The following is an 11,882-nucleotide window of genomic DNA, read 5'->3' on the forward strand; positions in this document are numbered from 1 at the left end:
ATGGCAGCACTAGATGACTAAGATAGGTAGTAATGCTCAGTGGCTAGAGCTGCAGCCAGATTTCTAGATTCACATCCCAGCTCTGCCTATCTATTGCTAGTTGTGTGAGCTTATACATGTTACTCAGCCTCTCTGACTGTTTCTCATCTATAAAATTGCACCTAGGGAAGGAGAGTATTGGAATTTAGCATAGGGTTCTGGAACCAGCTCTGATTTAGCATAGACTAAGTAGTATAGGGAAACCCTGGCGGAGTAGTGGTTAGGTGCTATGGCCGCTAACCAAAAGGTTAGAAGTTCAGATCCACCAGGCGCTCCTTGGAAACTCTATGGGGCAGTTCTACTCTGTCCTATAGGGTCGCTATGAATCAGAATCAACTCGTCGGCAATGGGTAAGTAGTATAGGCTCTGAGTTCAAGGCCTCCTGATCTTGCCACTTATTAACTAGGCAAACCTTGTTGTTTAACTCTCTGCCTCAGTCTCCCGATGTAGGAAATGGGGATAATAATAGTATACCTACCTCATAGAGTTGTTTGTAAAGATAAAATGATTTAATATACAGAAAGTAGTTTGAACAATCCTGGCACATAGTAAGTGCTCAATAACCTTGTGAGGTGATTGTAAGGATTAATTGAGCTTATTGATGTGCTTAGAATATAGCCCCATCGCCATCGAGTTGATTTCAACTCACAGCAACCCTATAGGACAGAGTAGAACCGCCCCACCAGGTTTCCAAGGAGTGGGTGGTGGATTTGAACTGCCGACCTTTTGGTTAGCAACTGAATGCTTAATCATTGTGCCACGAGGGCTTCTAGAATATAGTAGGTGCTCAGTAAATGTCAGTGATGATGAATGATATTGCTGAACCAGAATGCCAATTCCTGGATTGCTGCTTCTTCACTAAATCCCCAGCACACAACTGCTGAATGAACAATGCTTGAATGACTGGATGGTGGGAAGGTAGCAGATGGTGAGGAGTCTGGTGGGTAGCAGGCAAGAGGGGGAAATGGGTTGTATCCAGGATGTTGAGAGGGGAACTGGGTTGTATCCGCTGGAGTTGAGAGAGGATAGGGATACACCCACCCTCACCTTTCCTTCCCCTCCCACACAAGCGCACTACTTCATAGGATTGGAAGAGCTCACTGAGTTTATTTGGGGAGAGGAAAGGGGGCCAGAAGTTTCACTTGAGTACACACACACATATACACACTCACACATACACACAATCTGAGCAGCGTCGCTCCAGAGGTTGATACCATCTGCTTGGGGTTCCCAGATTTCAGTCAGATGTGAATCTCGGGCCTGAGAAGGCCCAAGCTATATAGAAGAAATGGTGATGGAGTGGGGTCCAGGAGCCCTCTCCCTACCCGCTGGGCCTTGGGAGCCCCTTCACCTCACCCTCCCTGAGAGCCAGCATCCGTCCCACTTCTATCACTGCTCATCTCCCTCCTCTCCCTTCCTTACAGGGCGGCTCCCAGCTCACCTGGAGAGGGTCACCTGGTGCTCCAGGTCCCCATGTGGCCACCTCCTCCCCATGCTGGTTCTGGCCCATCGGGATTATCCATGTTCTCATAGGAGTCTGCATCTGGATAGGACCAGGAAGCAATAAAACAGAGGTAGGGCTGGAAGTAGTCCGGGAGGGGAAGTCAACCCCAGAGGACACACAACGGGCAGCGGCAGAAGCACCCACCTTCCTCATGATTGGGACCAGACTGGGCCCGAAGGGAGCGGAGCTGGGGGGCTGCGTACAGGATCCCTCTCATATCTTCATAGGACTGGGACCCTGATTGGGCAAGGAATGGAGAACTGGAGGCCCAGGAGCCATGGGGGGAGGGGGTGGCATGGAAAGGGAAAGTGCAGCCTCTGGTAAAGAGGGAGGCTTGAGGGGTGGAGGAGGGTGGGAGTCTTGATCCATGCTGTACTAGGAAGGAATGATAAGGGTTAGCACCAGATTCAGGGCCCTAATTAGTTGTAGGGTAAGGGTCAACTATGGGTTAGATTAAGGTCATAGTCGTAAGGAAAAGGCCAAGAACAGACTTGGAAGGAGCCAAAATCAGAGTCATGAGGAGGTTGTAGAGAATGAGGGGTGAAAGCTGAGGACTGCATTGGGGCTGGCATGAGTTGGAGGTCAAAGACAGGGTTGGAGTTGGATTGGGATCAGTGTTGATGTTCCTGGTTAGGGTTTGGGTAAATACTGGTGGTCAGGATTGGGCCTGAGGTTAGAGTTAGGAGTAAAATCTAAGGTCAGGGTTGGACTTGGGTCTGAGCTCAGTGTCAGTGTCAAGGTTGTGTTTGGGGTCCGAGCTGAGAGGCCAGGTCAGCCCCAGCTGGGTAAGGTAGGCAGTTCCAAGCACTTCTCACCAAGAGAGGTTGCCTCCCGGCTGGGGTCCCAAGCAGTCCCATGGGGACTCAGGAAGTCTAAGAAAGGAAGAGGAAAGTCACCATTCCTGCTGGCTTCCAGTCCCCGCTCCCCCAGGAATGCGACCATCCTCACACACACCTACTGCCCGGGGGACTGGTGGGGCCAGCACTTCATCCTCATTCTCGTAAGATTCAGCTGATGGAAAAAAATAGAGACATCCAAGGACCACTCCTGCTCCCTAGGGCCTCTACAGCCCTGGGAGGTCCTCCCAAGTCCAAGGCCCTGTGGGATCCCCAAATTACCGCTAGAGAAGGAGTCCTCATCCTCAGGACCCAGGGTCCCATCCTCAGGACCTAAGGTCCCATCCTCAGGATTCTCATAGCCCTCAGGGTGCTCATAGCTGCTGCCATCTGATGAAGAAAGAGGGGTGTTCAGCGAGAGTCCACAGCCCACCACTGAGGAAGTGGGGGAGGCATGGAAGGCAGCCTTACCCTGGGACAGTTGGTCCTGCCCAAGGTTGTTGGCATCGTCGTTCTCATAGAATTCCGAGGCCTCCTCACTGTCCGGCTCCTCATAGGCCTCCCCTTCCTCTTCTTTGGGGTCTGGGGACAGAGGTTGGTGAAATCGAGTTACAGCCCCTCTCCTCCAGGCCCTGATCCACTGTTCCTGCCACAGACGTCTCCAACTCCCCCCTTGTGAGTAACGACACCCTCCCTTACTCACCAGCTCCCTGTGGGCTCTGGGGCCTCGAGGCTCCAGCCTCCCGGTAGTCGTTGTGCGGGTTTCCGTAGGGCAAAGCGGCGCCCCCCAGGCCAGCAGCCCATCGGAGGGCGCGTCCTGGCGAGAGGGATGTTGTAAGGGAAGGGGAGGGTCAGAAGAGATGCAGACCGTCAGGGTCCAGGGTCTGCGCGCCAGGGAAGTAGGAGAGGACGCTTTAGGCTCTGGGGACAGACTCTGGGGCTAGGTACACGCCTTTGAGCCACGGGGGCGGGATCTAAATTTGGGGCGTGGCCTCAAGTTCTAGGGTGAGGTTTGGTTCTGGGTACCGAACTTGGGGCTTTGAAACCTGGGGACGGGGTTGAGTCCTGGAGGCAGGCCTTGGTTCTACGAGAGGAGTTCGAATCTGGGGGGGGATCTGTTCTGAAGGAGGAGCTCCCAGCTCTGGGAGAAGACTTGGAGCTCAGGGGCTTGGAGGGGTGCAGGACACTGTCGGGCTCTAGCTCTGGGGTGGCGCTAAAGGTCGGAGGGGCGGGGCTGGATTAGAAGCCGGGCGTTGCCTCCTACCGGTGCTGGAGGTGGTCGTCGGCAGCGACAGCACGTTGCCGTACTGGTTCTGGGCCCCGTTTCCCGGCGGAGGTGTCACTTTGAAGAACCTAGCAGGGGAAGGGGAGTTGCCCTCTGAGGCCAGGCCTGGAGGGGACTGGGGAGATACATTCAAAATTTAGGCCAGGCCCTCAGCAGTTAAAACGTGGTGGCTTGTAATTAACTCCTTTGTGGTGGGAACCAGCCATGGTGGCGCTGCGGTTAAGAGCTCAGGCCGCTAACCAAGAGGTCGGCAGTTCAAAACCACCAGCCGCTCCTTGGAAACCCTATGGGGCAGCTCTACTCTGTCCTATAGGGTCGCTATGAGTCGGAATCGACTCGACGGCACTGGGTTTGGTTTTTTGGGGGATACAGAGGATTTTTTTTTTTTTTTTTTTTATCCTACAGAGGAAGCTGCCAGCACTTCAAGGGGCTTCGCAGAGGAGGTAGCTTTAGAGCTGGCTTTTGAAGGTTGGGCAGTATTTCAGGCGGCAGAGATGGAGGAAAGACACCGTGGGCAAAGCATAAAGTGAAGGGGGAGGGGGGCTCCTGCATTACCTCCTGGTAGGGTCAGTCATTCGCTTTCTTTTCCTCCTCAGGATCAGGGCTGGTGGGAGTTGAGGGGAGGTATCAGAGGAGGGGCTGCCAGATGCGTAGCGAGGGTAATCTCTAAATTTGTGCTTTTCCTCTCCTCCCCCCATCCCGCGCCAGCGTTGTCGACAGTTGGGGGGATTCGCTGGCCTCTTCTGGCACCCCCTTGGACTTGCTTGCGCCTGGGGGCAATGCCCCCCCAACCCCCCTCGCTATGCTTCTGGGGGCTGCTTTAGGGTGAAGATGGGCGGGGAAGTTCCAGGAAGATCACTTGAGTCAATGGAGGAGATGGGAGCTCAAATTCTAAGGGACTTGGGAAGTTTGGGGAGGCTAGAGGAGGAGTTGGGGGACAGAATTCTGGGGTTTGTGGGGAAGGGCTGGGAGGAGAGAGAGAGAGTTGTCAGATTGGCCAGTGTGGGCTTATCTGAGGAGGATGGGGGTAGTGTTTGGGCAGGCTGGGTGGAAGACACGACTCACCTCTTCGAAGATGAAGCAAGCCCACCAGGAAACCCAAGCAGAAGAGTAGATAAATCAGAGTCACAGCTGGGACCTTCCAGCCACCAGACTTCAGCAGCCAGCGCCATACTGCTAGAGGGAGGGGACTATGAGATGAGGACCCTGAGCTGGCATCTTACTTCCCAGCCTCAAGATCTCAAAGGGCTGTAAGTCTGGGGGTCAGGGGCAAGACAATGATCCTTGATGTCCCAAGCTACAAGGAGGATTCTCCTCCCTCCCTGTGTGAGGAGCCAAGTCCCAGAAGGACAGGGACTGGCCAGAGCCTGGCACAGGGCCTGGAGCAGTATCTATGGAGCAAACCATGAACAAACCTTAACTATAGTCAGAGGCAACGTTAGGCTTAAGGGGAGCATGAAGATTAGCTTCATGCTGCAGTTAAGGACAATAATGGTCAAAGTCAAGGGCAGAGTTGAATTCACAAAGTTTGAGTTGGGATTCAACGGATTGCTGAGGTTGCGTTTGGAGTGAAAGTTGAGGTTGAGTTTGAGAATTGTGGTTTGGGTAGCACGGTATGATTGTATTAAGGAAATACAGTGAGCAAAACACTGTGACGGATTTGATGGATGGGGTGAGGAAAAGAAACGATGTCCAGGTTCCTGGCTTGGGCTAGAGGGCAGGTGATGGTGCCCTTCGCTTACAGTGGGCCACCCAGAAGACTATACTTGGGGAGGAAGATTTGAGTTTGATTTTGTTTATGTTCAGCTTGAGGTGTCCATGGAACGTCAAATGCTAGTTCCAGGAAACAACTGGGTATGGGTGTATGGACCCTGGAAACACGTCACCAAGGCATGGATGGTCCAAGAAGCCATGGAAGTAAAGGAGGCCAAGTAGGAACGATGTGTAGACAGGATAAGAAAGTGTAGGCAGGGATGAGAGTGTGTGGACATGGATGAGAAGAGGAGTGGGGGAGGAAGGAAAACCCTAGCAAAGCTGATGGGAAGGACAAGCCAGTGGTAGGAGAAGGTCCAGAAAAGTAGTGTCTTGGAAGCAAGGGAGGAGGAAAGGGTTGGAGTTAATGTTCAGTGCAAAGGTAGGGGTTCAGGCTGAGGCTGGTACTAGCCCTCAGGTTGGGATTCCAAGGTTGACTAGCTTCCATTTCTTCCCTGTAGCCCTGCACAGATACACCACAACTGAAAAAAGCTCTCTACCTGGCCTGGCAGTGACTTTCAGCTCAAACTCGGTCCAATTGCCATGGTGACATCGATAGGTGCCAGCATCTTGAACTGTGACCTGGGGTAGCAACAGAACAGTCCCTCCCCAGAGGGTCCCCTGTACCCACATCTCTCTGGCTAGAGAATACTTCAGGTCTAGGCTCAGCAGTGAGATGTTAGGCTTCTTGGGGTGTACATGGTTCCAGGAGATGGGGCCTCTGGACACGGTGGCAGGGGGCACCCCACAGGGTAGCCAGAGTACGGAGCCAGGAGCCACGGTGAGGTCTGAGGCAGGGAGAGCCAAAGCTAGGAAGGCCTAGTCCTTGCAATCCCATCCTCTGCAAGCCCACCAATTCTGAATCCCTGCCCCTCCCCAGCCCCTGGACCCCCACCTCCTGGCATCTCCCCATCCCCTGTCACCTTACCTTGGTTGAAGCCCTGGTTTGGACTGCCCTGAGGTGGGACACACACAGGGTCTGCCTCCCAGGTCTTATGGTGACGTTTGGTCCACACGTACATCTGGGAGCTGGTGGGGGAACCAGAAGAGGCCCTGGGGCCTTCTGAGGACATGTTCCCCAGATTACAGCTTAGGCCATCTAGGTCTGAAGCATTCCACCTGAACATCTCCCCTGGGAAGAGACCCAGAACCAGCCAACATTCAGGAGAGATAGAGATCCAGAGATGCAAAGGCAGACATAAACCGAGACAAAAACCCAGAGAGGTAGTGAAGAGAGAAACGGAGATTCAGAGAGAGGGAGAGAAAAGAGTGAGAGTCAGAGAGATGTCAGCAGCTCAGAGCTGAAGCCACTCGAGTCCCACCCATCTAGAACTGGCTCCCCGCTTATCTGTCAGATCCCCCAGCCCTCCATCCAACTCAGTTTTGGCTCATGGACCTCCGGCATCCATAGCAGGCCTCCCTTGTCTCTCCCAGTTCCCCCCCACCCCCCCCCGCCCGGATCAGCTTGGCCCTTACCGCTGCCATTCACACTGACTGTCCAACCAGGCTGCCAGGCCTGCTCAGAGGGGGGCCGTGGCTGGCATAGGTAGAACCCCCCCATCTGGTACGAGACGTTGAAGATGAGCAGCATGATGCCCAGAGGCCCCACCTGGATGCCCAGGCCTGGTAACCCCAGCTTCAGCTCTAAGAAGGGCTCTATCTCGGACCCCTGATACCAGGCCAGGGGCATAGAGGACTCAGGTGAGGAGTTTAAGGGGTCCTTGAGACACGTCAGCATGGCATCGTCTCCCTCTGTGGAGACAAAAAGAGAGAGAATCCCCATGTCCCCCTTCTCTCTTCACACTGGGTCCTAAACCCAAGGACCCCACAAGCTGGGAGTGCCATGAGCCCTCAGAGTCCTTCCAACCCCTCCTTGAATTTTATGAGTAAGAAAATGGAGGCCCAGAGAGAGTAGGTTACTTGGCCAAGGGCACCCAGGGTTCTAGTCCCCACTCCTTCCCTCTGTGCCTTTATGACATACCTTCAACCAGCACTTGTTTCTGGGGCCTGACTCCTGCCGGAGCAAGGAAGAGGAGGAAAAAGAGGAGGAGAGGGGGCGGCATGGTGGCTAGACTCCCCGGGGCGCCCAGCTTCCCCGCGCAGGGGATGCTGGGGAGGCAGGGGCCTAGGGGGCACTGAACCATGGGTGTCTGCGGGGGAGGGCGGGCATTCCCCCGGGGAGGAAGGGGTGGTCACGCCTCAGACCCCCTTTCCCAGGCACTCTCCCCAGACCCACAAACCTTACCTCCTGACTCGGCTACCCTGTTTCATTTCCATGCCAGCACTTACCACCATGTGAAATGATCTTGTGTGTCTGCTTGTTCACTTTCTGTTTCTCCCACCAGAACATAAGCCCCTTGCAGCAGAGACTTTGTCTTGCTCACTACTACAGACCCAGTGCCCTAACAGTGCTTAGCACATAGTAGGTGCCCCCAAAATATTTGTTGAATGAGTGAATTTAGCCTCAGGGGTTCCCTTCTTCTCCCCCATACTCTCAACCCCAGGCTCAAATCTATGTCCCTTCACACACACCCCAACCATCCTTCAACAAACATTTCTTGGCCTCCTTCCACCTCCATACAACTGCTCTGTCACTTACACTTTGTGGGTCTGGGTAACCGGAGTTTGAATCCTTCGCCTCCTCCACTTGTCTAAATTTAAAATTTCTTCATCCCTCTAAACCTCAGTTTCCTTCCCTCTAAACTGGGGATAATAATAGTTCTATCAAAAGTTGTCCATGGAGAGAGCGGGCTGTCTCACTAGGGGGAGAGTAAATAGGAGTGTGTAGCAAGGTATATATGGGTTTTTGTGTGAGAGACTGACTTGATTTGTAAACTTTCACTTACAGCACAATAAAAATTATTAAAAAAAAAAAAAAGGTTGTCCATGGAGATTAAACAGGACAATATATTGTGCAGTCTTTTTATCCCAGAGCCCACACATAGTAGGCCCTCAGTTAACGAGAGACAGCATGGCTAAGAGCACAGGCTAGAGCCAGACTGCCTGGGTTTAAAAGCATGGGCAAGTTTCTTTATCCATACACTGGAAGTGATAAGAAGAGCTAACCTACCCCATCGATTGTTCTGTGGAGAAATTAGTCAACATACAGAAAGCTGGGAGGGGGCTTGGCAGCTGTGTGGAGCAGACAGAAGTCTTTGTAGGTGTTTCTGCAGTGGTCCTTAGAAATGACCGACGATCAGTATTCCTTGCTCGCTCAGTTCCTTCCCAGAAAGCCCTTGCTTCATTTATGGAAGGAACCCATTTAGAAATGGGGGCCCAGAGAAGCACGGGGTATTGCCCACAATCACACATTGAGCTGCTGGCACAGTCAGCACTAGAACCCAGGAATCCTGACTCCTAAATCTTGTTCTTTCTTTGCTCTGTCTCTCTTCTTTCTCTTTATCTGTGTATGTGTGTGTGTATTCCTGTGTCTTTCACTGCTGCAGGCACTCAGGGAAAGGGTCCAGGAACGCAGGAGACACGCTTTCTCAGTTGCTGATTTCCAGGCCTGTCTCACTGGGCTGTGGCTTCCTGTTTGCCTCAGGCAAACCCCAGGGGACCCTCCAGGTGGTAGGGCCACCACTTCCCTTTGGCTGGGTTGAGGCAGCTGAGAGGGGAAGAACAAGGCACTGGGGGATGGAGAGGGCAGGACAATGGCAGGAGCCCCGTTTGCCTTTTATTCAACAAAATCTCTCTAATCCCCTTCACTGGCTGCCACAGGTGCCCAGTCAGAGCCTTCTTGCTAGTGTGTGTCAGGTCCCTGCTTAAAACATTTCAGTGGCTTTCCTCCAAACCATGGCCTACAATGAAGGCCTGAGTAATGCTGCCCCTACCTACATTTTCCACCTCAGCCCTCACCACTCCTCTGGCTCACCATTGTCCAATGAAAGCTCCTTCCATCCTCATGGTCTTTGCACTTGCTACTCTTTCTGGATCTCTCCACCAGCTCTTGGTTTGACTGACTCCTTTTATCACTCAGGCCTCAACTCAAATGTCGCACACTCAGAGAGGCCTTCCCTGACCCCCAGGTACTTTTGCTCTTACGCCCTCTTTTATTTCCTTCCTAGTACTTGTTCCAGTCTCAAGTTATGCGTGTTTGTTAGTCTTCTCGACTGCCTCCTGCTCACTCTTCGAGAACAGGGATCGTGACTGTCTTGTTCACTGGCATCTAATACGTGCTCAATAAATATTTATTGAATAAAGGGAGGAAGAAAACTAGGGAGAATGAAAGAAAGCTTTCTTTTCTCTTCCCTCACAGGCATTCAGTCATCGAGGCTAGTCCATGTTCCTATATTTTGTTTTCTGAATTTCAGTATTTCTTAAATTAAATTTTCTCTTCTCTTTGGACTCTTGCCTTCACAACCAGAGCTATTTCAATAGCCTCCATTCTGGGCTCCCTACCCCCCATCTCTTTCACTTCCCACCTACACTTCACTGGAGAGAGCTTCCTTGGTATTAGTCACGTGCTTCCCCTGCTCAACAGCCTTCAATGGCTTCCAAGGCCTGCAGCATACCATCCAAGCCTGATAGCCGGTTCTCCCCAAACTAACTGGAACTTTATTTCAGTCATCATTTCATCCCTTCCCCCCAGAAGCCTGCCATGCATACAGGGAGCCTGGACTTTATTCTGAGGGCCACAAGAAGCTATTGGGGATTCATAAACCAGGAGGAGACTTGGTTAGATTTGCATTTTCCAAAGCTTCCCCTGACTGCAATGAGGATAGTGAGTTGCAGGGAGCCCAGGAGGCCAGTAGGGAAAGTGTCCGTTCAATAATTCATCTATCAAATATTTATTTAGAGCCTTGGAGTCCCTGGGTGGTGGTTCGAGTCCACCCTGAGGCTCCTCAGAAGAAAGGCCTGGCAGTCTACTTCTGAAAAATCAGCCAATGAAATCCCGATGGAGCACAGTTCTGCTCTGACACACATGCGGTCACTGTGAGTTGGAATCAATCAGATGGCAACTGGTTGGTTACGGATCAGGCACTGTGCTAGGTGCTGCGGAAACAGCAAGGGACAAGAAAGACGAGATTCCTAATCTCGGGGAACTTTTTTGTTGTTGTTGTTGAGAATATACACAGCAAAACATACACCAATTCAACAGTTTCTACATATGCCATTAAGTGACATTGATTACATTCTTTAAGTTGTGCAACCACTCGCCCTCCTTTTCTGAGTTGTTCTTCTCTACTAACATAAATTCACTGCCCCTTAAGGCTCCTAGCAAATATTTCAAGTTGCTGTTGTCAATCTGATCCTACATAGATAGTTGTTAAAAGAATTTAATGCTCAAGGCAGACATTTTTTACTGGTTAAACTAAACTACTGTTTGGTTTTAAGAAGACTTCAGGGGATATTTTTGGATTAAGGTTTAAAGATCATCTCAGGGCAATAGTTTCAGGGGTTCATTCAACCGTCATGGCTCCAGGAAGTCTAGAGTCCATAGGAATTTGAAATTCTGTACTGTATTTTTCTCAGGGAGCTTCGATTCTAGTTTTGGGGTGGAGGGAGTATAAAGGGGGACTGATAATAAACAAGTTAACCATATATAATTCTACATGGTGAAGCGCTTGATGTGATCTAGGGGTGGAGAGGTGATGGAGGTGGCTACTTTAGACAGGGTGGTTGGGGAAGGCCTGACTGAGGAAGTGACATTTGGTCTGTTTAAGTAAGCACATGCCGTACAGAGTGGCTGTACTATATTTTACATTCCCATCAGTAATATATGAGGAATCCAGTTTCTCTGCATTCTCACCAGCACTTGGTGTTATCACTTTATTTCAGCCACGCTGATAGGCGTGTAGTGATACCTTATTGTGGCTTTAATTTTCTTTACCCTAATGGCTAATGATGCTGAAACCTTGTCATGTGTTTACCTGCCATCTGCGAAATGTCTGTGCATGTCCTTTGCCTGTTTTCATATTGGATTGATCTAGAAGGTTTCAAGCAGAGATGAGACATGATCTGTTTTACAAAGAGCACTCCAGCTGCCTTGAGAATATGCTAAAGGGGTCGAGTCAACATAGGGGGAACAGTTCAGAGGCACTGTGGAAGTTCAGGAGAGATGATGGGGCTGGGTGTTAGCACTGGAGATGGAGATAAAGGGACGGACACCTTCTGGAATATTCTGTACATTACAGGTAGAGCATCCAGGACTTGCAGGAGGAAAAGAATCAAGGGCTTCCAGGTGCCTGGGGTGTCCTTTACAGAGGGAAAAATAGGTCTGGGAGAGGGGAATCCAGACTTCTGTACACGAGTTTGAGTCGCCTGCCATCGGGGGAGATGTCAGGTGGGCTCTTGGATGGGGAGGTCGCAGATAATGAGGGCGTGACCTAGAGCAGTGGCCAGGGGAGGAGAGAAGGGATTTGAGAGTGGGAGAGGGGGATTAGAAGCAAGCGGTGACTGGCTGGGTATCAGAATGGGGGTGGTGACGTGGAAGTTTCCGACTTCTAAAACTGGTTCACAGCAA

The 11,882-nt window shown here is 51.5% G+C and overlaps 1 protein-coding gene across 3 annotated transcripts; it reads right to left on the bottom strand.

The window, feature by feature from the left end:
• Positions 1-1,134: 1,134 nt before the first annotated feature.
• On the bottom strand, positions 1,135-7,509 carry CD19 (CD19 molecule). 3 transcript variants are annotated; one of them, XM_049903959.1, is made up of 16 exons: positions 7,398-7,509; positions 6,893-7,168; positions 6,345-6,548; positions 5,917-6,204; positions 4,730-4,840; positions 4,220-4,268; positions 3,644-3,732; positions 3,083-3,196; positions 2,851-2,961; positions 2,722-2,769; positions 2,662-2,679; positions 2,498-2,554; positions 2,359-2,415; positions 1,688-1,780; positions 1,481-1,582; positions 1,135-1,314 (listed from the first exon to the last, which is right to left on the bottom strand). In XM_049903959.1, exons 1-15 carry the CDS (start codon positions 7,477-7,479, stop codon positions 1,491-1,493), a joined length of 1,689 nt encoding a protein of 562 aa, XP_049759916.1. In that variant the 5' UTR covers positions 7,480-7,509; the 3' UTR covers positions 1,135-1,314; positions 1,481-1,490. The 3 variants fall into 3 exon arrangements, with proteins under 3 accessions (XP_049759916.1, XP_049759915.1, XP_049759914.1); XM_049903958.1 differs by having other exon boundaries at positions 2,662-2,769; positions 4,730-4,837; XM_049903957.1 differs by having other exon boundaries at positions 2,662-2,769.
• Between the last annotated feature and the right edge of the window lie 4,373 nt (positions 7,510-11,882).

This window comes from Elephas maximus, chromosome 12 (assembly GCF_024166365.1).
Source record: "Elephas maximus indicus isolate mEleMax1 chromosome 12, mEleMax1 primary haplotype, whole genome shotgun sequence".
Taxonomy (NCBI): Eukaryota; Metazoa; Chordata; class Mammalia; order Proboscidea; family Elephantidae; genus Elephas; species Elephas maximus.